Source organism: Uranotaenia lowii, chromosome 1 (assembly GCF_029784155.1).
Source record: "Uranotaenia lowii strain MFRU-FL chromosome 1, ASM2978415v1, whole genome shotgun sequence".
NCBI classification, from domain to species: domain Eukaryota; kingdom Metazoa; phylum Arthropoda; class Insecta; order Diptera; family Culicidae; genus Uranotaenia; species Uranotaenia lowii.
In genome coordinates this window covers 187,399,109-187,423,377 of record NC_073691.1, presented here as the reverse complement: position 1 = coordinate 187,423,377, position 24,269 = coordinate 187,399,109, and the positions used below count along the sequence as shown (strand labels likewise).

Below are 24,269 nucleotides of genomic sequence, written 5' to 3'. Positions count from 1 at the left end.
CTATTATTAAAAAATTGTAGAAATCATCGTCACAAAAATATTTGTTGAAAATCTCAACAAGAATGAAGAAAAAGTTCTGCTGAAGATTCGAAATCCAAAATAACATCATGATTTGATTTCAATTTTCTTCAACAAAATTCATAGTTTAAGTGCAAAATCACATTCTAGATTTTAGAGAATGATTAAAAAAAATTAAAAGAACGATGATGACTCCTGCCTACGTTTAAACTAAAAAAAAATTTGAATAAACAATAAAAATTCAAAACAAAACTTTGAATAAGAATTTTGTTGATACCAGATCAATATTTATACATCAAAAATTCAAAAATTCTCAGTTTCAAATAAAACTTAAAAAAAAAAAATTCTCCTCGGGGGTCTCCTGAACTGGAGGGCATGTAGCGATTGCCAACCGTGGCCCTTCTCCCTTAACTCGGCCTTGTCTAAGGTTTAAATAACAAAACTGTACAATGCGCTTTATTTGCTGAGAAAAAATGTAAGCAAGCATTTGAGCTTCAAAACTTTGATAAATGTTAGGACAGGATATATGTATAGTACGAAATGGTAATGCATTACACGGAATTCAAATCAGCTTGCTCTAGCTTATCTCATAAATCATACAGTTATCAGACATCCCCAAGTTACGTTTTCTAGGTGTTATCAGTGCTCTGCTCACACATGCTTTTGAACATATTCAATCATCATATTCAACAAGTTTTTGTTAAACAAGGGTGCTGATTTTCTCCTGAAAAGTGTTATTTTGTTACTTCTGTCTCACAATCAGACAGACTCGAATCGAATCGTTCTTGATTTTTAAACATATTCCCTCATTTTCTCCCCAGCTCATCTGAAGAATCCTAGCAACTCACAATGAACCGCGACAAAGACTTCAGTAAGAACAAACGGGAAAATCCCATCCTCAATGCATCGTTCCTTTCGCGGAGGACGTTTTGGTGGCTCAAGGAAATATTCCAGGCGGGCCAACGGCAAGAAATCTCGGAAGAGGACCTGTACGCAACACTTCCAGAACATCGCAGCCACGAGCTGAAAGATATGTTCGAGCGCCTGTGGGCCGAAGAACAGGATACGGAACCCAGCAAGGGGCGCACACAAAGGAAGCCGCCCAGCCTTTTTCGAACACTGTACCGAGCCTACGGGCATAGAACCCTTTTCTGGGGATTGCTGTTTTCAGTCATCGAAACGGGTAATCGAGTGGCCCAACCATTGCTTCTCGGAGGTTTGCTGTCGTACTTTTCCCCCGGTCAAACCGAGATCAGCGAACGGGAAGCTTACTACTATGCGGCAGGTGTGATTGCTTGCTCGCTCATTTCGGTGCTCACATTTCACCCGTTCATCCTGTTCATTGCCGAGACAGGCATGAAGGCCAGAATTGGATGCTCCTGTCTTATCTACAGCAAGGTGAGATTGATCATGATGCGCGGAAATTTAGCATGATTATACAATTATGAACTTCCATAGGTTCCGTTTTATGTTTATTCCAATTCATTTTTTAATAGTGTTTACGACTCACAAAATCAGCAGCCGGCAACGAAGGTTTGAGCGGGAAGGTTCTCAACCTTCTGTCCAATGACGTCGGAAAATTCGAGATGGCTATAGCCTTCGTGCACGATCTCTGGAAAGGTCCCATGGAGGCGATACTTTTGGGCTACTTCATCTACATGGAGATCGGCGTCTCCGGGATAATTGGCATGGCGTTTTTGCTCGGTTTCATTCCACTGCAAGGTAGGTTTGACTAGACAACTGACCCGAATACGTCATGATGCGGACTATCAATGTTTACTTCACAGCTTTCATCGGCAAAAAGACAGTCACCTATCGGATGAGGGCAGCGAAACGAACGGATTTAAGAATACGCTTCATGAACGAAATCATCCAGGGCATCCAGGTGATCAAGATGTACTCGTGGGAGAACTCGTTTGCCAAAATGGTCGAAAAGATACGGCGCAAGGAGATCAACGCCATTCGAGGGGGAGCCTACGTTCGAGCCACGCTCATTTCGTTCTCGGTTGTTTCAAGAGTATCACTGTTTTTAAGCTTGTTATCGTATACTCTCTTTGGGGAGTTAATAACCGCCCGAAAAGTCTTCATCGTGAGCAGCTTCTTTGCGATCTTGAACGAATCGATGGTGCACTTTTGGCCGATGGCCATCACCTTCTGTACGGAGGGTTTCATCTCCGTGAAGAGGATTCAGGAATTTTTGATAATTCAGGAAGGGAAAGAGCTACTTAGGGATTCTGAAATCTCAAAATCAACAGTTGAGGCAGCGAAGGACGAGGAAAAGAAGAAAAAGAGCAATGGTGCCGTGGTGAATGATACTGAGCAAATGCTAGTTGCAAAAAGGATAGTCAATGAGAATAGTGAAAAGAAGGGAATAGTGATGAATAGAGTGACGGCTAGATGGGTGGTACACTCCGACGGCAACAAGCTGGATTCCGATCTCGACGATCATGTGTGGACCACATCACAACGCTACGAATCATACTGGAACAAATCAACGAATTCCAGGACTCTCTTCTGCTGGTGTTCGTTGATTTCGAAAAAGCATTCGACCGACTTAACCATGAAAACATCTGGGCGGCTCTAAGGCGACGAGGGGTCCCAGAGAAACTAGTCCATCTCATCGAAGCACAGTATGAGGCATTTTCGTGCAAGGTCTTGCACGACGGTGTCTTGTCCGAACCAATCCCGGTAACTGCTGGAGTGAGACAAGGATGTATCTTATCACCGCTACTTTTCCTCATCGTAATGGATGAGATTCTGACTGGATCGATCGACTGTCCACCGAACCGAGGATTGCCGTGGAATCCTTTAACAATGGAGCAACTGAACGACCTTGACCTGGCTGACGATATTGTTTTACTCGCCCAAACACAACCAGATATGCAGAGCAAACTCGACGACCTCACCGAAAGTTCCAAGGCAGCAGGTCTCAAAGTCAATGTCGGAAAGACCAAGTCGATGGAGATCAACACAGGAAATCCCTCCAGTTTCATGGTAGCTGGGCAACAAGTTGAGAAAGTGGAGTGCTTCCAATATCTTGGTAGCCAGATTACGCCTGATGGTGGTACCAGAAAAGACATCGAAACACGGATCAGAAAGGCCCGATTTGCGTTTGCGAGTCTCCGAAACATCTGGCGGTCACGCCAGATCTCTCTACGAACAAAAATCCGAATCTTCAACTCAAACGTCAAATCCGTATTGCTGTACGGGTGCGAAACTTGGTGCACATATGCGGTAACGACGCGAAAACTGCAAGTATTTGTAAACCGCTGCCTGCGGAATATCATCCGCGCTTGGTGGCCTGGCAACTGGATCTCGAATGAGGAACTACATCACCGGTGTCATCAAAAGGCGCTAGAAATCGAGATTCGGGAACGTAAGTGGAGATGGATTGGGCACACGCTGCGAAGAGATGAAAACGAGATTTGCAGAGAGGCGCTAGATTGGAATCCAGAAGGTCATCGAAGAAGAGGCAGACCCAGAAATTCGTGGCGGCGAAGCCTAACCGCTGAAATCCGAACTGTCGACGAGAATCTTGACTGGGACCAGGTGAAGACGCTGGCTCCGGATCGTCAACAGTGGAGGTCTTTTACCACGGCCCTATGCACCGGAGGATCGGCGCGGGATCATTAACTAACTTAACTAACTAGATGGGTGGTAAGTGAGGACGAATCTAATGTCGGTATAGCCGATGTGAGTACTACAGTTGAACAGGGTCGATTGTGTGTAGTGATTGGTCCGGTGGGATCGGGGAAAACAACACTGTTGAACGTGATACTCGGAGAGCTGGTTATCGATGAAGGATCTTTACTGGTGAATGGAAATCTGAGTTACGCGGCCCAAGAGCCGTGGTTATTTGAGGGTAGCGTGAGAAATAATATCATATTTGTGGAAGAGTATGATGAGCAACGTTACTTAGAAGTTGTCCGAGTGTGTGCCTTAGAACGGGACTTCCAGCTATTCCCACATGGGGACCAAACTATCGTTGGGGAGCGTGGTATAAGCCTTAGTGGAGGCCAGAAAGCCAGAGTGAATTTGGCACGAGCCATTTACAAGAAAAGCGATATCTACCTACTGGATGATCCATTATCGGCAGTAGACGCCCATGTAGGAAAGCACATTTACGAAATGTGCATACGAGACTTTTTAGCTGATAAGGTATGTGTTCTGGTAACACATCAACTGCAGTATTTGAAAGACGTGCAACACATAATTCTTATGAATACCGGGACAATAGACGCACAGGATAGTTATCATGAAATCAAGAGAACTAAACTAGATTCGATTCTAGCTTTAACTCCAAATGAATCACCATCTGAGAATAAGTTTGATATTGAGTTTGAAAAGCAAACTGCACAAACCGAACAGGTTGATCTGTTCAATGAGAAGCAAGAACAAGAACAGGAAACTCAAGAGAAAGGGCAGGTCAGTTTTTCGGTGTACAAGACTTACATTGGGGCGATCAACAGCTGCGTTTGGGTCTTTTTCATCTCGGCGCTGATAGTATTAACCCAAGTGGCCGTCAGCAGTGTAGATTTCTTCTTAGCCCAATGGGTCAATTGGGAAGAATCGATCGCTCACAACAACAACAACAACGTAGCGAACATACAAGAAAACCAAACTATAGACGATCTCTTGGATTTTAACGTGTTGCGTCAAGCACGGACGGAGTTGAATCATGAGGAAGAACGTCAGCAGTATGTTGTAATTTACTCCATACTGATAGGTGCGTTTATCTATCTCACTATACAACGGACATTTTCGTTCTTCTACGTGTGTTTGAAAATATCGATCAAATTGCACGATCGGATGTTCCGAGGGTTGACTTACGCCGCATTGACCTTCTTCAATAACAATCCATCAGGGAGAATTTTAAACCGGTTTTCCCGAGACATAGGAGCAATAGATTCTACGCTACCAATGGCGCTGCTCGATTGTCTCAAGGTAATTCCCGTTTATTAAATTGATAAATTAATGAAATTTTAATTCTTCTTTTTCATTGATCCAGTTTTTTTTCGAGATAATTTCAGTGGTAGCACTGGTTTCGATCGTCAACTATTGGTTTCTTCTACCAACGCTGATAATTGCGGTTCTAATGTTCTTCATTCGTCGGGTTTATTTGAACGCATCACGAACTGTTAAACGGATTGAGTCGGTGAATCGTTCACCAGTTTTCTCACACGCAAATGCAACCCTACAAGGATTATCGACGATACGAGCTTTCCAAGCTCAGAAAGTTCTATGTTGGGAGTTTTCACAGCATATAGACATAAATACTGCCGCGTGGTATATTTTTATCACAACTACACGTGCCTTTGCGCTTTGGTTGGATTTCATCAGTGTGATTTACATAGCCGTAGTAACGTTAAGCTTTTTGGTTGTGGATCAAGACACTTTTGGCGGAAGCGTTGGGTTAGCGATCACTCAGACCATAAGTTTGATCGGAATGTGCCAGTGGGGTATGCGACAGTCGGCTGAACTCGAGAACCAAATGGTATCCGTGGAACGAGTAAATGAGTATACAAATCTTCCAGCTGAACCTCCCATGGAAACTGATCCTAAGTATCGACCACAGCGAAACTGGCCTGAGAATGGAGTCATCAAGCACAACAATGTGGACTTGAGATACACGGAAGATGGTGATCGAGTGTTGAAGGATCTGAGCTTCGTGATACAGTCGAACGAAAAGATTGGTGTTGTCGGTAGAACTGGAGCAGGAAAATCTTCACTGATTCAAGCTCTGTTTCGATTAGCTCCCTTCGAGGGATCAATCGAAATCGATGATATCGATACCAAGACATTGGGGCTGAAGGATTTGAGGAGCAAGATATCGATCATACCACAGGATCCGATATTGTTTTCCGGTACGCTGCGCAGCAACCTGGACCCGTTTGAAGAGAAGAGCGATGAAGAACTTTGGAACGCTTTGGAGCAGGTCGAGTTAAAGGAACCAGTTTCATCGCTGGCAGGTGGTTTGGAGTGTAAAATGTCCGATGGTGGAAGTAACTTCAGTATGGGACAACGTCAACTAGTTTGTCTGGCGAGAGCGATTCTCAGGAATAATAAAATCTTGGTTCTGGATGAAGCAACTGCCAACGTTGATCCTGAGTAAGTTTGAACTTTAAAAATCCCCAGAGAATGATTAACTTCATCCAAATTTTTTTTCAGAACGGATAAACTGATCCAGAACACAATTCGGCAGAAATTTTTTGACTGTACGGTGTTGACTATTGCTCATCGACTACACACAGTCATGGATAGCGATCGGGTTCTGGTGATGGATGCAGGCCAGGTGGTAGAATTTGGACATCCTCACGAGCTACTGCATGGTCAGACTGGTTATTTGAGACGATTGGTCGAACAAACTGGGGCCTCTACATCAAGTGCACTGATGCGAATAGCCGAGAAGAGTCACAATAAACATAGGAAATAGTATTCAGTGGATGTCCGTGAGTTCGAGTCCAAGAGTAAATATCGAACACAGTTGTATCGGATAAGATTTTAAAATAGATGTCCGCCAACTGCAACGTTGATACAGTCACGAGTGCCACAAGGAAGGTAAAACGACTATAATCGAAACAAAAAAAATATTTAGGGAATTTTGTTTTCAAAGTACTCTCAAACAACCAACTGTCCTGTTCTTTAAGAAAAATATTGAGAAAAGCTTCGAACAGAACGTACAAAAATGAACGAAAAAAATTATTAACACCTTCCTATCTTTAACCGAAAGATGGATCCAGCAACAGTAGATTACTTTAGGTAGTAGAGCCTTTGTAGACCCAACTGGAATTAAATACTCGAGGACTTGATGAATCATTCGATAGTATCATCGCCTATAAAACTATTGACGAATAATCGTCAGTAGGACGTGATTTTGAAACTGAAAGCGCACACTCTCAAACCGCGAGGAAGTTATCTGCTGAGAACTATTGTGATTTTTCTTAATGTGTCTTATTCAAGATTGTTGGACTCGGTAGGCTGTGCTTGTACGTGACAGACATGTTTCTGGCGATGAAAAAATTGAATGTTTTTTTTTTATGCAGAAATAAATTGTGAGAAATTTGCATTCATTTGATTCGGCCCATCTCCGAGAGGAGGAGGATGGTTTTTTTTGGCTGCACGGCATTGAAGAAAATTACTGATGAAAAAGGATAAATCCCAGGTTTCACGGTTACAACCATAGAAGATACATTTCGGAAGGAAATTTGCAGGATGGAGATAAAGGAAGTTCCCACAAAACTCTAGGAGGTGTTATGAAAATCCAGAGCTAAGTATTGTTTTTGTAACATTATTTTCAATGGTAGAATCGTTGTGACTAACCCGGAAGTTCCTTCCCAAAAATTTAAATTTCATAGTTGATAATTCAAAAGCTTTATTTAACTTGCTTGATGATGTTCTATGATCAAAAACACGAAACCTTGTAAACAACTTTAATTTAAGGAAACGGTTATTTATCATAGAAGCATTTTCTTCTACAGAACAACAGTAATACCAATATGCATCTTGTTTCAGTCTCAGGTTGAGAGTAAACATTAGAATAAGGACAGAATTCATAATAAACAACCAAAACGCTTGTCAAAAGTGTCTCCTAATCGATTCCTTTTACCCCACTCCCAACCAAAATTATTTTCCTAGGATGAAGAGGTAACCTCGGTCCAAAGTACAAAATAAATCGTTCATCCTTTTCTCTTTTTTTCAAATCCATCTATTGACTACTAAGAGCAAGTTCACTGGTGTTGGGAAAAAGTGGTAGAAATTTTGACACTTACGGCACGTTTCGAAAATTTTCCCATGCAAAAACATTTTCAAGATCTGTGGACTTCTAGTTTTTTTACAACACGTGTTGTATTTTCGCATGCTGTGATGCAAAAATAGCAATATTTCTATCACATACGGCTGAAATAGAAACAGTGTTGTAAAAACATACAACGCCGCAAGATCTTGAAAACATATTTGCATGGTAAAATTTTCAAAATGTGAAAATTTCTACCACTTTTTCACAACACCAGTGAACTTGCTCTAAGGAGTGTATCGAAAATTAGTTATAATCACATTTTTTTTTATTGTATTGAATTTATTGATGATTCAAACAAAGAAACAGTTCGGAAGTGTTTTAAAAAGCTTATTCTTACAGTTTATAAAGAAATACTAGTGAACCTACATGTCAGAGAAACGACGTCTCAAACACAAAATTCCAATCGATACAAAAGAACTGTCAAAATCGATTCCAATCGATCCGAGCATTTGTCGCAGAGCTTTTACCTTTCTTATTGAAAACTCAACCAAGGATGGTATTGTGATTGTTGTTATAGTTCAAACAGATAATTTTAAAGCTAGTCATATGAATTTATGATTAGTTGCAATTTTTTACAATGATTTGGTGAATCGTGTTCCTAGTTAGAAAACTATCTGATTGTTATAGGAATTCAAGTCATTCATACTGTTTATCGCGATCCTTCGGGCATCGAGTTTAATGTTGTTTTGTTGGATTGAAGGAACGTTCACTTTAGAGCTTGAACATTGAGCCAGAAAACTGTGCTGAGGATTTTTTTGTCCAAGATTTAGACGATGTTGCCACATATTTTATTTTGAGAGGGATCAGATGTCGTTTCGCTTATATGAAGGTTCACTAAGAAATACAAGTAAAAAGTAATTATTGGTAATATTCTCGGACTTTCGAATTGACGCGTTTTATTAGGTTTTGTACAGCTGATTGATCACACTCCTTGGCCGTAGCATTCCAATTTTTCTTGAAAACCGCCATGGTCCTGTTGGCCTTACCATCCTTCTTGAAAACTCTCTTGACGATAGCCCAATATCGTTCTATGAGACGAAACTGGGGGCAGTTTGGTGGGTTAATATCTTTCTCAACGAAATCTACATCGTTATCCTCAAACCATCTATCTAAGAGTGGATTTAGCGTAGTGGGCTGACGCCAAATCCGGCCAGAACAATGGTGGAGTCGTCTGTTTCTTATATAGTGGCAGCTACCTTGTCTGCAAACACTCCTTTTGGTAGATATCGGCCTTTATTGTTCCTTTTGTAAAGAAACTCGCCGACTTCAATCCGCAGGAGCAGATTGCCTGCCACACAAGTACTTTCTGGCCAAATTTTTCCACTTCAATCGACTTCTCGTGATCACTCACATCCTCCCCAATAGCTGCAATGTAGAATTGTGTTCCCGGAAGTGTAATGGAATCCTCTTTTACATAAGTTTAATCGTCCATGAGAATGCACGCATCTGGATTCTGCAAAATACAGCTTCCGGGCTCTGGTTTTGGCTCGTGATTTTTGTTCAGCCGTTGATGAGGTTGATTACCTTACAGTCCAGATTTGGGTCAGATGGTCCTGGTTTTCTGCCTCTTCCAGGCAAATCATCGAAAGTATAGTGTTCCCCGAACTAGTGGTTGATGGTTTTTTCGCTCGCCGGATGAAAGCGGAAACGTTTTGCTACTTCATTCATCGAGATGCCCTTCTCTCGCATCCAAGTGTTCAACACACGAATTTTAACTTCTTTTTTAATTCGCGACATTTTGGGAGAAACGAATGTTTCAAACGTAAACAAAGCGCTGGTTCACTCTTGACAGATCAAGATGCTACATACAGGTGAGGCGTTAGTAAATAGAAAACCCAAATATGTTTATAGTTAATTCTCGATACACTCCTTAGGACGTGGCCGGCGCCGTTATTGACGTTCAAAGAGAGTAGTAGAAGAGTAGTTTTGTGCAATGTGAATGAGCTGCTAATCCCAAACACCATTCATTGGGCCTCTGGACAAAATTGATGGTCTCGGTCAATAACGGAGTAGCCTCCATAGGTGACGTGGAACTTGTTCTACCGAACCACACCAACGATCGTGGAGTTCGAGATGTCTTTTTTTTTCAAAACAAATCAATAAAAATTCGAAAAATATTATATTATTCTTAAATTTGTCATTAAGAGCAATCGTCATGAGTAGTCAAATAAGCTAAGCTAGACTAAGCTATGTGTCTTCATTAACATTGTTACTCATACTTAGTTTTCATTAGTTAGATCATTTTGACATCGTTAAAGGTATGTTAGTTTTACTTTCCATGAGCTCGACCTATTTTATAAAACTATTTATTTGAACTCATAAAAGCAGTATGTTGTTTCAGGTTGTGAATTATTAGTCACATTTTCAACCGCAGGTCCATAATTTTCCGACGCATCGAACCGTGCCCGTTGTGTTTTTTTTGCCTTCGTTCTACCCCAAACATTCCAAACAACGGTCGATGACAGACGAACCCAACAATACTCAGTGAGATTTTCTCGTCAACCCTCCATGTCGTTGGGTGGTAATGTGGAGGGGGAAAATTCTTAGAACAAAAGCAACACATATAATGGTTGGATACAAGAACTGGGAACTAGTTAACTGTACGTTTACCATGTTTAAGAACCCAACGGTAGAAAGCAAAGTAATTGTAACTGATGATTACTATTTGGGAAAAGAAAGACAACAAGAACATATGATGACCGCTCGATTGAGAGAATTCGTTCGCGACAACAAAGCATAGCGACTGGTGAGAAAGTCAATGAAGAGAGCAATAATCAAAGAAACAGGGTGCAGGTAAAGAGAGAATAAAACAGAAACGAGAGCTGTATCGGTAGCTATGCTGCAGCAAGCAGCAGCTGCCAATTTCAGTGAAGAAGAAACAAATAGGTAGCAACGTTTTAGCTAGTGCTCTGTGCCGCAGCGTGGAGGAGAGATATAGAAACATGCTCTCACAGTTGAAAAGATTATTGTGCGGCTAACGGTCGGCGAGACCGGTCACGAATTCAGTTTCGGTTCCCCGAATAATCGGGAAAACCCTCTAGTCCGCAGTTTTTTATCCTCCTTTGTTTTTGTTCCAAATTCCTTCCCTACCGGTTTCGTTTGAATCTCACGACGCGAGTCATTCGGTTTCACCGAAATAGCCAACAACAAGACACCAGCTATCAGTAGTGCCAGGACAGCTGTTTTCGTGTTTGTGTAAGTGATTATATGCGTGCGGCTTCAAGTGATTCCATTCATAAATTGATTGGATTTGATTGAAAAGTGAACTGATTGAACTTTAAATATTTCCATCACTTAGCGTATGACTGATTCACTTTCATAGTGGTTCGCTTTGTGACATCAGTGATAATTTTTTTTTCTAAAAGCGAATACAAGTGAGAATGTAAGTTCTGAAGGGCTCAGTTTGTCAATCAAAAGTCAAGTATTTCAAGGTTTCTGCATCGACCAGCGCTAGTTAGACGCTAAGCTAAGTGCATGCTGCCAATCGTTGCGGCGACGACGCGACGTTATCATGATTGAAGCATGTTAGAACTCGTGATCACGTTTATCATACACGAACCCGACTCACAAACGATCTGTCAATGTTGCGAAATCGTTATGAAAGCAATTAGGTATATTTGCAGCTTCTTCTGTTCTTCACGTGTTTGTAAATGAGTTGAAAACTTTGGAAGCCGATGAATCTAAATATTTGACGGTGGGACACCTGCTGTTTGAGAAAGAAACAATTATGAATTCATGTTTGCTGTGACATTTACCTACTTTTGTCGAGTCAATGGCGATGTTTGTTTGAAATAGTTGAATGGGACCGACAAATGACTGAAGAAACAGCCATGATAGGAAGTCTTCTGAATGAAAGAATTCACGAAATTTAACTCAGCCGAAAAATGTCTCGAATACTTGATTTAAAATGTTTATGCTCGTTGATTTGTTTGATTGAAAACTCATTAGTAGATTAGTAAAAGAGATTTAGTGGTAACTTTGCTATTCCAGGTGGAAATTTAGTCTTCGCTTATAAACGGTTATCTATATGTGAACGAATTCTGGGGAATAAATTACACTTCTTTACAAAATTAAAAAAAGATAACTTTATCGACTTACCCAAATTTTTAACGTAAAATCAGACGCTGAATTGGAAAATGAAATTCGAAAAAAATCTCTGTAGAAAAGTTTTTGAGGTATCTTTTTTTTTTTTTTTTTTTTTTTTATCTTTATTATAGAGACTTTCAGCCTCGGGCTTTTTGAGGTATGCTTAAAATATAAATTTTTTTTAAAACTAAAAAAGTACTTGTACTTTAGTACAAATATCTCGGACTGCTTGACATTACATTGGAACCACTTCATTTCAGCGTATGATCAATAGTATTGTTGATATAAGTGAGGTTGTGGTAGAAAAAATAATAAAAATGCATTTTTTAGAGAAAATTTTTTTTTATCGACAGTTTTAGACTCGATGGAAACATTTTGAAAATATAATTTTCTATGGACCATAAATGTTAAGTTGAAACAATGATTTCATATGTGGTTATTTATCAAAATCGGTTGAAAATTGAAGAAGTTATGGTTATTTTACTTAAACAGTAATATTGGCATTTTTGATTAATTTAACGAACCGCAGTGTACTATAGGAAGGATAAAACATGATAAATCTCTCTAGCTCCAAGCTAAAATTAGTCATTAACTTACCAGAAGGTCACATACCAAATTTCAGTAGGATCTGACCTTATGGAGGGGTTTTTTGAGTCTCAAGCGTGAATGAGATTTTAAGGTATTTGGCACGGGAGTAGCGAAAAAATAGTATTTTTATTTATTTATTTTATTTTTATTTATTTATTCAACAATCTTTGCAGATGCTTCCAATTATTTACAGAAATTAAACTATCCTATTCTAGATTTGAAAACAGATTTCGAAATATTAAAATCAAATTCACTGGCAACTTCATTAAATCTAACACAACATACATCTAAAGGGTTGTTTTGACCGTATTGAGTTCGACGATGAGAGAGTCTCAGCAATTCCTGGAATCGGGTAGTCCTCAGAGGAGCATTAAACGGTAGAAGTGATAACAATTCTGGACAATCCACGTTACTTGCAAGATGTCGAAAATGAAGAGTCATTGTAAGAATACGCGCCTTGATGCCAGCGTCGGTAGATTAAGTAGCAAGCAACGTTGTTCGTAAGGCTTCCGCCTTCAAGGGCGTCGTTCCAAGGTAGCTGGCGTAGAGAGTATCTGACGAAGCATCGTTGTACTCTCTCTATTTTTTTCGATTGCACCGCCTGATATGGTGCCCAAATTTGTACTCCAAACTCGATAATGCTACGCACAAGAGCACAATACAGTGATTTCAGACTGTAGAAGTCACTAAAAAACTGCGTGTTCCGTCGTATGAAGCCAAGAACTGCGAAACTTTTGACTACTGTCGTGGAAATATGCTGGGAGAAGTTGAGCTTGTTGTCTAAAGTGATGCCAAGGTCTTTGACGACCGATGTGCGATTCAAGTTAGTCGTTGACATTTTGTACTCGAAAGTGATGGGACTTCGTTGTCGAGTGAACGTGATGGTAGTACATTTGGTAATATTCGGAGTCATGCCGTTTTGATGGCACCAATCTAGCAGACTGTCAATGTCCTTTTGGAGAGCGCAGCAGTCGACTAACGAAGAAATAGTTTGGAAAATTTTGAGGTCGTCGGCGTACAGCAGTTTTTCTGACTCAAGAGTAGCAGTCAAATCGTTGATAAAGAGAAGGAATATCAGAGGTCCCAGGTGACTTCCCTTTCCCTCCCGAGTTAATTTTGAAAGGTGTCGAGTAAACAGAGCTCAGTCTTACGAAAGCAGTTCGGCTTACAAGATACCGAGGTTATCCAATTGCAGAGCCAATCAGGAAACCCCAATCGCCGCAATTTTTCAACAGCCAAATCATGCGGTACCTTGTCGAAAGCCTTACTCAGGTCTACGTACACGGCGTCAACTTGTTTACGTTTATCAAGCCTGTCAACTAATTTCGATACGTATTTACGTCATGAGGTTGGTGGTCGTCGATCTTCTTTTCATGAACCCATGTTGATCTTCAGAGATTGTATGTCGCACAGTTTGGTACAGCGCATCATAAGCGAGACTCTCAAAAATTTTCGGAAACCAGCTGAGGATCGATATTTATATTCCTATACTAAGACAAGTAACTGTATCATTCACTGCGGTTCGTCAAATTATTTAAAATTGCCAATATCATTGTTTTAGAAAAAGAATGTCAACAAATTTCAAATCAGGTGTAGAAGTGAAGCACATGATCGGCAACTACAGTAAAGGGTCATCAGGGAAGTCAATGATTCATTTCAAATTATGAATGAATGAAAGCTAAGTGTAGAAATATGTCTCCGAGTGGCTGAAGATGTTGCCTAGCTGTCAGTCACTTAAACTGAGCGTCAAGCAACAAATTTTGCTAGTTGCAGAGCTCATAAGCTGTGTAGCCGGTGCCGATGCAATGCGTCAGATGAGTTCTGATGGATAACAAAACTTGCGAAAAAATCAACTTCAAACAAATGGCATCGGTTGAATCCTGCAATGTTCCTGCTCGTGGCAAAGTCCCTAGCAAACTTTAGTATGTATTTGCGGATTCTTTTGCAAATAAAAAATGATATGCCAGTACTCTGCCGTGTGGAGAAAAAAAAACAATTTTCGTGAGAAAAACTTTGGGTTTTGCTGTTTTTTAAAAGTCAGAAAAGATCTCTTGTTTGCATGCTTCGCAGCCTACGATCTCAAAAAACCAATTTTTTTTTGTTGAGTTCCATGATTAATCTGTAATTTTTTTGTCTTATTTTGCTAGCTAATTTCCCAGTAAAAACGTGTTATAAAGCGGATAAAGTATACCAAATTTCTCTCAGGTTCTCTTAACACATAAAAGACCACGAAAAAAGAAAATCTAAGCCTTAGAACACCGAATCTCGGCATTGTATATCTAAGGTAGCACTGAGCCAAATTTTAGTTTTTTTAGCATTTTTGAGTTACCGGAAGGGTTGTGTTCAATTTTGTCGAACAAAGCTTAATTGTTAAATTTATTACATTTGAGTTATGCTTCCAAGTCTAACGCGTGCGAGTGTAGCAGCGAGTGAAAAAAACGAGATATCTCGTATTTGGTCCTCTATGTATTAAAAGAGAAGTTTTGGACAAAAATGTAGCGGAAATTTAAGAAGAAGGTTGTTGTCACCTTCATTAGACAAAGTATTAGAGCAAGTTCACTGGTGTTGGGAAAAAGTGGTAGAAATTTGACATTTTGAAAATTTTACCATGCAAAAATGTTTTCAAGATCTTGGGGCGTTGTATTTTTTTACAACACTCTTTCTATTTCAGCCGTATGTGATAGAAATATTGCTATTTTTGCATCAGAGCATGCGAAAATACAACACGTGTTGTTAAAAAACTAGAAGGCCACAGATCTTGAAAATGTTTATGCATGGCAAAATTTTTCAAAATGTGCCGTAAGTGTTGAAATTTCTACCACTTTTTCCCAACACCAGTGAACTTGCTCTTAGAGAAAAAACTGATCCATATCAATACTGAATAAAAGGAATAAAGTGTGCGCTGGCCGATGCACAGTGGTCCAAAAGGGCCTAAAGTGGAGCTTTTTTCCTAGTGCTATTTTCTTTCATTTTAGCTGTTAAGTATCTTCAAAACATTTACTAGTAAGACCGTTCTCCATAAAGTGAAAGTATAAAAAATTTGTCACACCCTACCAAATCCACCGGGCTTTGCTATTTCGGTCGGTATTTTAGATGATTTGATTGGTTGCGTTTTTATCTATTTACTGATTTTCGCACCCATTGTTGCCATCCAGGTTGGTATTTGTGTTTGTTTATTTTCTGATAGCGACGACCGACTGGGTTGCTAACGGGTTGCTACATAAACGCATTCTGTAACAACCTACTGCTCGAATGTTATATCTCGAATCAAGTTAGCGACTGTTGGTGCGATGATGGGTTGATAGATATGTTGCTGAATGTACTCGATTCGAGGTTTAGCAACCATTGATGGGCCTGGTCTAAGATAAAAATAAAAGGAGCTACAGACATAATTTGTTCAAAAAATAGTAGATATCATCAATATGAAACTTAACTGGAATAAAAAAAAAAATTTATTCAGATCAGAGTTATAAAGCTTATAATAGCTGGAAACAAACTTAGAGCTAGTTTTGATACTTAATTATTGTTAGTTTTGAATAAATATGATGATAACAATATTTATTGAGACAGTCAATACCCGCATTTTGCACTCAGTAGATTTTAAGTCTCTACGACCTTTCCTTATTTTTCCTTAATTTTGCGAACTTCTAGAGTAAAAAGGGGCAAGTGGATACTTAAACAAAATACTACATCATAAATTGATTCAAGTACTACAAACTTAACCAGAAACTTCTAGTAGGCTGTGACTATTTTTTTTTTATACTTTCACGCATAGAGAACGGTCGTACTCGTAAATGTTTTGAAGACACCTAACAGCTAAAATAAAAGACAAAAGCACTAGGAAAAAAGTTCCACTTTAGGCCCTTTGAACCACTGGGCGATGGCAGATACCAAGATTTAAAAAATAAATTCTTACAAAAAAAGATATTTCATTTTCATCTCAGAAAGTATTCCGATCAAACGAAGAGCACACATTGAATCAGAATCTCAAAGTGAATGCATACTGATGCTGAAATTGTTATCATCCATCACTGTAGGTGACGTTTACTGGTCGTTATCAATGTTCGTTCTTTCCTTGTTTTTGGACATTGCAAACAATTATGAGTTATTGTGAAATAGCGAAACTGACCTTCTGCTATTTAACTGCACTATTCTCTACCATTGTCAAAAAATGTCGAATAATTACGACATCAGTATTCAGAAGTTGCTTCCAAGGCTGCCCAGATGATTTTTATGTTCCGGTTCCTTAAAGGTGATAGACAGGCTCAGAAACGTCTGGTCCATGTAATCTGAAATCAAACTTCAACTCCAACCGTCAAACTGTTTCTGGTTTTAATTTTTTAATTAATTCAATTCAATTTATTTTATTATTTTTCTCAATTTCTCTGCAGCCGAACTCAACTATACATAGCAACGCACAATGAACCGGGACAAAGACTTCAGTAAAAACAAGCACGAAAACCCGATCTGCAATGCATCGTTCCTATCCCGGAGGACGTTCTGGTGGCTTAAGGAAATTTTCCGCGCCGGTCAGCAGAAACAAATCACCGAAGAGTTACTGTACGCAACCCTTCCGGAGCACCGCAGCCACGAGCTGTCAGATATGTTCGAGCGCCTCTGGGCCGAAGAACGGGCTCAGGATCCTAACAAAGAACCCAACCGACAGCAGCCCAGCCTTTTTCGAACACTGTACCGAGCCTACGGGAATAGAACCCTTTTCTGGGGATTGCTGTTTTCCGTCATCGAAACGGCCAATCGTGTGGCCCAGCCACTGCTCCTCGGAGGGTTGCTGTCGTACTTTTCCCCTGGACAAACCGAAATCAGCGAACAGGAAGCTTACTACTTTGCGGCAGGAGTCATCATTTGCTCGCTCATTCCGGTGCTCACATTTCATCCGTTCATTCTGTTTATTTTTGAAATAGGCATGAAGGCCAGAATTGGATGCTCCTGTCTTATCTACAACAAGGTGAGAAAAAATGTGACGACGCGTGTCATTCCCACGAAGATTAATAGCTTATTCAGCTCGTTGGTGAATGATGAACTGCTTTTCATTAGAGCACTGGTGCTAATTGAGTGCTCCACTCCATCTGGTTAGGTGTTTAATGTTTCAATATTATTTCCAGTGTTTGCGGCTCACCAAGTCAGCAACCGGGGCCGAAGGTTTGAGCGGGAAGGTTCTGAATCTACTGTCCAATGACGTCGGGAAGTTCGATGTGGCTTTGGCCTTTGTGCACGATCTATGGAAGGGTCCCATGGAGTCGATTCTGCTGGGCTATTTAATATACAGGGAGATCGGCATTTCCGGAATAATTGGCATGTCGTTCTTGCTCGGTTTCATCCCACTGCAGGGTAAGTTACGTTTCGTTTGTTTTTTGATAAGTTATGAAGCTCCAAAAATTTACAGAGTTGTCAAATTGAAACTGTACAAGAAATATGTCAAGCATAAAAAATAACATACTCCATAAATGTTGAAAAGATTGGTTCTGTGCTATAAAGCTATGATCATCAAGAATCATTTCGGTAATTGCTACATTCCTAAGGTTTGAATATGAACAATTTTGACAGCGTTGTGTTGGTTATAAAATCGACAACATTGCCTATTTTTTTAGAAATTTAAGTTCCCGTGTTTTAGAGATATTTACGATACAAAAGACATGGCAATAATAATTTGGCACAATCATCTCGGAAATCCTTCACTGTTAACTTAAAAATTCATGAACTGTTATTTTCTCCGAATTTTTTTTCGGACAAAATGTTTACGAAGTATAAGGAGACTCTCTAGAACGCACACGAAATTCAAACCAAGCATCGGAGTTGAACCCTCGATCGCAAATTGTGGTTAAACGCTCATGGTTATTGCGCGTAACTTAAAAGACCTCTAAATTAAGTAGCAAATCCGTCTTCGGGAGGCAAAAAGTGTTGCCTGAATAGTAGACAACCGACAAATATCTTATATAGACTGTTTCGATAATCATAAATACACTATAAAATAACCGTCATTTCAAATATCGTGCTGTGTTCAACCAAATTTTGGCTGCGTACTGTTGTTACATCCAAGGGAAGTAAAAGTCGTTCTTGGCGAAGAAATCTGAAAATGCGTGGCTTAACTCCCGAGAAAAGAAAACGGATTGTGCACAAATGGGGCACTAAGAGTGGTTTTTTAATCAGAAAACTAGCTAAGAATGAAGATGTGAGTGTTGGAGCAGTTCAAACTGCGTTGAGGAAGTATGGAGAACAGTGTACTTTCGCAAATTCCTCGAGACGTGGCAGGAAACCTGACCCTGCTAACCCTACATTATTACTGTAAACGACATCCTTCGGCATTAACACGGGATGTGTCTAAGAAATTTGGTACCTCGCCGACTAACGTTCTGCGTGCCAAAAAGAGAATTGGACTTCGAACCCATCGGAAGCAGAAGCAGTCAAAAAGAAGTACCAAACAGGCTGAATCCGTGAAACCGATAGCTCGGAAACTCTACGACAAACTTCTGACCATGAAATCGGGCTTAAACTCGACTATTAAACTCCGTCTGGACCACAATTCTAAATATACCTCACCTCATATCTATAGGTGGGCCAATCAAAAACTTTAGTATTTATTCGTTGTATCCATATACCTAGTTGTTTATGAACGATAGTGATGTAACGCGACGCCATCACGTAGTCAAGTGTTAAGCGCCCAAATGTAGCCATGGAAACTTATTAGGAGGAATGTTTGGGACGCAAATAAAGTTGTTTATTATTTAGAACAAATCGGGTCGCCGCGCCGTGCTGAGCGTCCCGAAGAAAAAGCATAAATAAAAGGGTGCTTTGATTGTGATTTTTTAAATTACATGAAACATTGTATGCCGTTGGTGAACAGCGACTTCAACTTCGAGACGCTCATGAACTTTTGTGACGTAACAAACAAAACATTTAAAAAAACTGATTCTCACACTCGTGCAAGAGTACTACATAAACTACATAGGTCAAAAAGTCACATTTTTATCGAAAGACACGAACCCACCAAACTGTCCAGAGATTTGTCAAATCCAAAGCTTTTGGGTTTTGACGAAGGCAAATCTGAGGAAATGTGTACATGAAATCAGCGGACAGTGTTGGAAAATTTTGAAAGATTAGTGGTGAAAATGGCTCGAGAAAGTACTGTGCAGAAGCTGATGAGTAGTGTTAAGAAAAAACAAAAACTAATACTAAATGAATTTTGAATTGAAGGAGAACACAACTTTGCAGTATGTTTACATTGCATTTTTTTTAAATGATTATTTATTTTATTCAAGAAAGAAAGTGTATTTGTAATTTTCGGAACAGTCTATAGAGGGCAGTTGCATGGATCGCAATCTGTGCAACCGATTTAAACTCAAATGTGACAGATATTTTAAGATGGACAAAGAAATTTATGTAAAAAAAAAATCAAATCAAATTCTTCAAAATACTCGCTCATGAAAAGGTTCCAGTCGGTTTCGAGTTGGTTTTTCCAGATGAATTCGTGTAAAATGTCATGATTTTGCAAAGGTTCTGATTCTTTGTTAAAAATAATAAAGTCATAGAAAGTCTTTCGATCAAACGAATAGCCTTAGCCTTAGAACATGATCATACTTTCTAGTTATCTCTCGTTGAGCTGATAATCAGACCACTTAACTGTTTGTTTCTTTTTTGAAAAATTCTAACAAATAGTAGAAACTAACACCTTGAAATCCACAGAATGTTTTGGGTAAGAATCCGGTTCGAAGGACCGCATGTGGTTTCAAATGTACAAATATCCTAAGAGGCAACTGATATTCCAAATATTGAATAAATATATATTCCCAGAGCTCCTTCCTAGAACGAATAGTTCTAAGAAACCGTTGGTTAATCGACTGAAATTTCAATTTCATACTTTTATCTCTTGCAGCTTACATCGGCAAAAAGACGGCAACCTATCGGTTGCGAGCAGCGAAACGAACAGACTTACGGATTCGCTTCATGAACGAAATCATCCAGGGCATCCAGGTGATCAAGATGTACACCTGGGAGAACTCGTTTGCCAAAATGGTCGAAAAGGTACGGCGCAAGGAGATCAACGCCATTCGAGGGGGAGCGTACGTTCGGGCCACGCTGATTTCGTTCTCGATCGTTTCAAGGGTGTCGCTATTCCTCAGTCTGCTAGCTTACACTCTGTCTGGGGAGTTTATCACCGCCCGGAAGGTGTTCATCGTGAGCAGCTTCTATGCGATTCTAAACGATTCGATGGTGCACTTTTGGCCGATGGCCATCACCTTCTGTACGGAAGGTTTCATCTCAGTGAAGAGGGTTCAAGAATTTTTACTAACTCCAGAAGGGAAAGAGCGATTAGGAGACTCTGGAAGCTATAAATCAACAGTGGAGCCAGAGAAGGACGAGGAAAAGAAGGAAAAGAGCAATGGTGCTGTGGTGAATGATACTGAGCAAATGCTTGTTGCAAAAAGGATAGTTAATGAGAATAGTGAAAAGAAGGGAATAGTGATGGATGGAGTGACGGCTAGATGGGTGGTTAGTGAAGACGAATCTAACGTTGGTATAGCCAATGTGAGTACTACAGTTGAACAGGGTCGATTGTGCGTAGTGATTGGTCCGGTGGGATCGGGGAAAACAACACTGTTGAACGTAATACTTGGAGAGCTGGATATCGATGAAGGATCTTTACTGGTGAATGGAAATCTGAGTTATGCGGCCCAAGAGCCGTGGTTGTTTGAGGGTAGCGTGAGAAACAATATCCTATTTGTGGAAGAGTATGATGAGCAACGTTACTTAGAAGTTGTCCGAGTGTGTGCCTTAGAACGGGACTTCCAGCTATTCCCACATGGGGACCAAACTATCGTTGGGGAGCGTGGTATAAGCCTTAGTGGAGGCCAGAAAGCCAGAGTGAATTTGGCACGAGCCATTTACAAGAAAAGCGATATCTACCTACTGGATGATCCATTATCGGCAGTAGACGCCCATGTAGGAAAGCACATTTACGAAATGTGCATACGAGACTTTTTAGCTGATAAGGTATGTGTTCTGGTAACACATCAACTGCAGTATTTGAAAGACGTGCAACACATAATTCTTATGAATACTGGGGCAATAGACGCACAGGGTAGTTATCATGAAATCAAGAGAACTAAACTGGATTCGATTCTAGCTTTAACTCCAGACGAATCGCCATCCGAAAACAAATTTGATAAGGAATTCGAAAAGCAAACTGCACAAACCGAACAGGTTGATCTGTTCAATGAGAAGCAAGAAGAAGAACAGGAAACTCAAGGGGAAGGGCAGGTCAGTTTTTCGGTGTATAAGACTTACATTGCAGCGATCAACAGCTGTGGTTGGGTCTTTTTCATCTCGGCGCTCATAGTATTAACCCAAGTGGCCGTCAGCAGTGTAGATTTCTTCGTGGCACAATGGGTCAATTGGGAAGAATCGCTCAGCCACAACAACAGCGTAGTGTTCTTGAAAGAAAATCAAACTATAGAAGATCTCTTGGATTTCAACTTGTTGCGTCAAGCAATGGCTGAGTCAAATCATGACGAAGAACGGCAGCAGTATATTGTGATATATTCCATACTGATAGGAGTGTTCATTTATCTGACTTTACAAAGGACATTTTCGTTCTTTTACGTGTGCTTGAGAATATCGATCAATTTGCATGATCGTATGTTCCGAGGTTTGACACATGCTACGATGTCTTTCTTCAACAACAATCCCTCGGGGCGGATCCTGAATCGATTTTCCAAAGATATCGGAGCAATAGATTCCACGCTTCCAATGTCACTGATCGACTGCCTGAAGGTAAATCCCATTCATATGACCTGTATGGAACATTGTAATACTAATCGTTTTTTCCTTGTTTCAGTTTTTCCTGGAGATGATTGCAGTAGTAGCACTGGTTTCGATCGTCAACTATTGGTTTCTTCTACCAACGTCGATAATTGCTGTTCTAATGTTCTTCATTCGTCGGGTTTATTTAAACGCTTCTCGGCCGGTGAAGCGGATTGAGTCGGTGAATCGTTCGCCAATATTCTCGCACACGAATGCAACCCTACAAGGATTGTCGACGATTCGAGCCTTCCAAGCTCAGAAAGTTCTGTGTTGGGAGTTCTCGCAGCATATGGATATGAATACTGCCGCGTGGTACATTTTTATCACAACTACGCGTGCCTTTGCTCTGTGGTTGGATTTCATATGTGTAATATACATAGCCGTCGTAACGTTAAGCTTTTTGGTTATGGGTCAAGACGCTCTGGGCGGAAGCGTTGGTTTGGCCATCACTCAGACCATAAGTTTGATCGGAATGTGCCAGTGGGGTATGCGACAATCGGCTGAACTCGAGAACCAAATGGTGTCCGTGGAACGAGTAAATGAGTACACGAATCTTCCAGCTGAGCCTCCTATGGAAACTGCTCCCAAGTATAGGCCACAGCGAAATTGGCCGGAGAATGGAGTTATCAAGTACAACAACGTGGACCTGAGATACACAGAGGATGGTGATCGAGTGTTGAAGGATCTGAGCTTCGTCATACAGTCGAACGAAAAGATTGGCGTTGTCGGTAGAACGGGAGCAGGAAAATCTTCACTGATTCAAGCTCTGTTTCGATTAGCTCCCTTCGAGGGAGCGATTGAGATCGATGATATCGACACCAAGACATTGGGGCTGAAGGATTTGAGGAGCAAGATATCGATCATTCCACAGGATCCGATATTGTTTTCCGGTACGCTCCGCAGCAACCTGGATCCGTTTGAAGAGAAGAGCGACGAAGAACTTTGGAACGCTTTGGAGCAGGTCGAATTGAAGGAACCAGTTTCATCGCTGGCAGGTGGTTTGGAGTGTAAAATGTCCGATGGTGGAAGTAACTTCAGTATGGGACAACGTCAACTGGTTTGTCTTGCGAGAGCGATTCTCAGGAATAATAAAATCTTGGTTCTAGATGAAGCAACTGCCAACGTTGATCCTGAGTAAGTTTTCTTGGACGAGTTTCGGAACGAATGACGATAATGATTTCCAAATTTCTCCTTTCAGAACGGATAAACTGATCCAGAACACAATTCGGCAAAAGTTCTCTGACTGTACGGTGTTGACTATTGCTCATCGACTACATACGGTTATGGATAGCGATCGGGTGCTGGTGATGGATGCAGGCCGGGTTGTAGAGTTCGGACACCCTCACGAGCTTTTGCATGGCCCGATAGGATACCTGAGACGATTGGTCGAGCAAACGGGAGTAGCAACAGCAGCAACGCTAATGCGAATAGCTGACGAAAACCACAAGAAACTCAAGAATCAATAGTACTTAGAGGAGCTTTTTATGAGGAAAACGAAAGTGCTTAATTTTTCTTTTAAACCATTCTCCGACAACAAATTAGGCTAGGCTGTTAGCCTTATATAAAACATAGGAACAAAATGACTAACAAATGAAATAAACCGCAAACTTCAAAAATCGTTTATAATACCCCAAAAGAAACTCCCAAACTTCAATAATTATACTAAGAAAAATTTCTCAGTTAAAAAATTATGACAAGTATATACATAGTATGTACTAACACAGCGCAACCAACAACTATACAATGCTCCAACTCATAAAAAAGTTGTCTGCCGTTGACCTTGTCCGAGTTCATTAGCAGCCTCGAGTCTAGTTTGAAGGCTCCGACTCCAGTTCTAATCGTATGGAAATGAGCTTTTCGAGGTTTGTTTTTCCGGCATTTTCCAACTATATGGCGCGACGCACCTCGTCGCTGGAAATAAACAAACCGAACACCCATGCTATACGCTTCTAGTTTCCCCGAA

The 24,269-nt window shown here is 40.4% G+C and overlaps 1 protein-coding gene and 1 pseudogene across 1 annotated transcript; both read left to right on the top strand.

The window, feature by feature from the left end:
* The first annotated feature begins 722 nt into the window (after positions 1–722).
* LOC129740430 (ATP-binding cassette sub-family C member 4-like) lies at positions 723–6,607 on the top strand (annotated as a pseudogene).
* Positions 6,608–10,737: 4,130 nt separating this feature from the next.
* Positions 10,738–23,922, top strand: LOC129740421 (ATP-binding cassette sub-family C member 4-like). The gene is made up of 6 exons (XM_055732096.1): positions 10,738–11,008; positions 16,879–17,453; positions 17,611–17,836; positions 20,379–22,276; positions 22,341–23,440; positions 23,505–23,922. Exons 2-6 carry the CDS (start codon positions 16,908–16,910, stop codon positions 23,770–23,772), a joined length of 4,038 nt encoding a protein of 1,345 aa, XP_055588071.1. The 5' UTR covers positions 10,738–11,008; positions 16,879–16,907; the 3' UTR covers positions 23,773–23,922.
* Positions 23,923–24,269: the final 347 nt, after the last annotated feature.

What these genes read in the sequence shown, in the direction of transcription:
- LOC129740421 (XM_055732096.1), top strand. Translation starts at nt 16,908, where the DNA reads ATGAACCGGGACAAAGACTTCAGTAAAAACAAGCACGAAAACCCGATC. An exon ending in CACTGATCGACTGCCTGAAG is followed by an intron (nt 22,277 to 22,340) that starts GTAAATCCCATT and finishes TCCTTGTTTCAG; the next exon opens with TTTTTCCTGGAGATGATTGC. An exon ending in ACTGCCAACGTTGATCCTGA is followed by an intron (nt 23,441 to 23,504) that starts GTAAGTTTTCTT and finishes TTCTCCTTTCAG; the next exon opens with AACGGATAAACTGATCCAGA.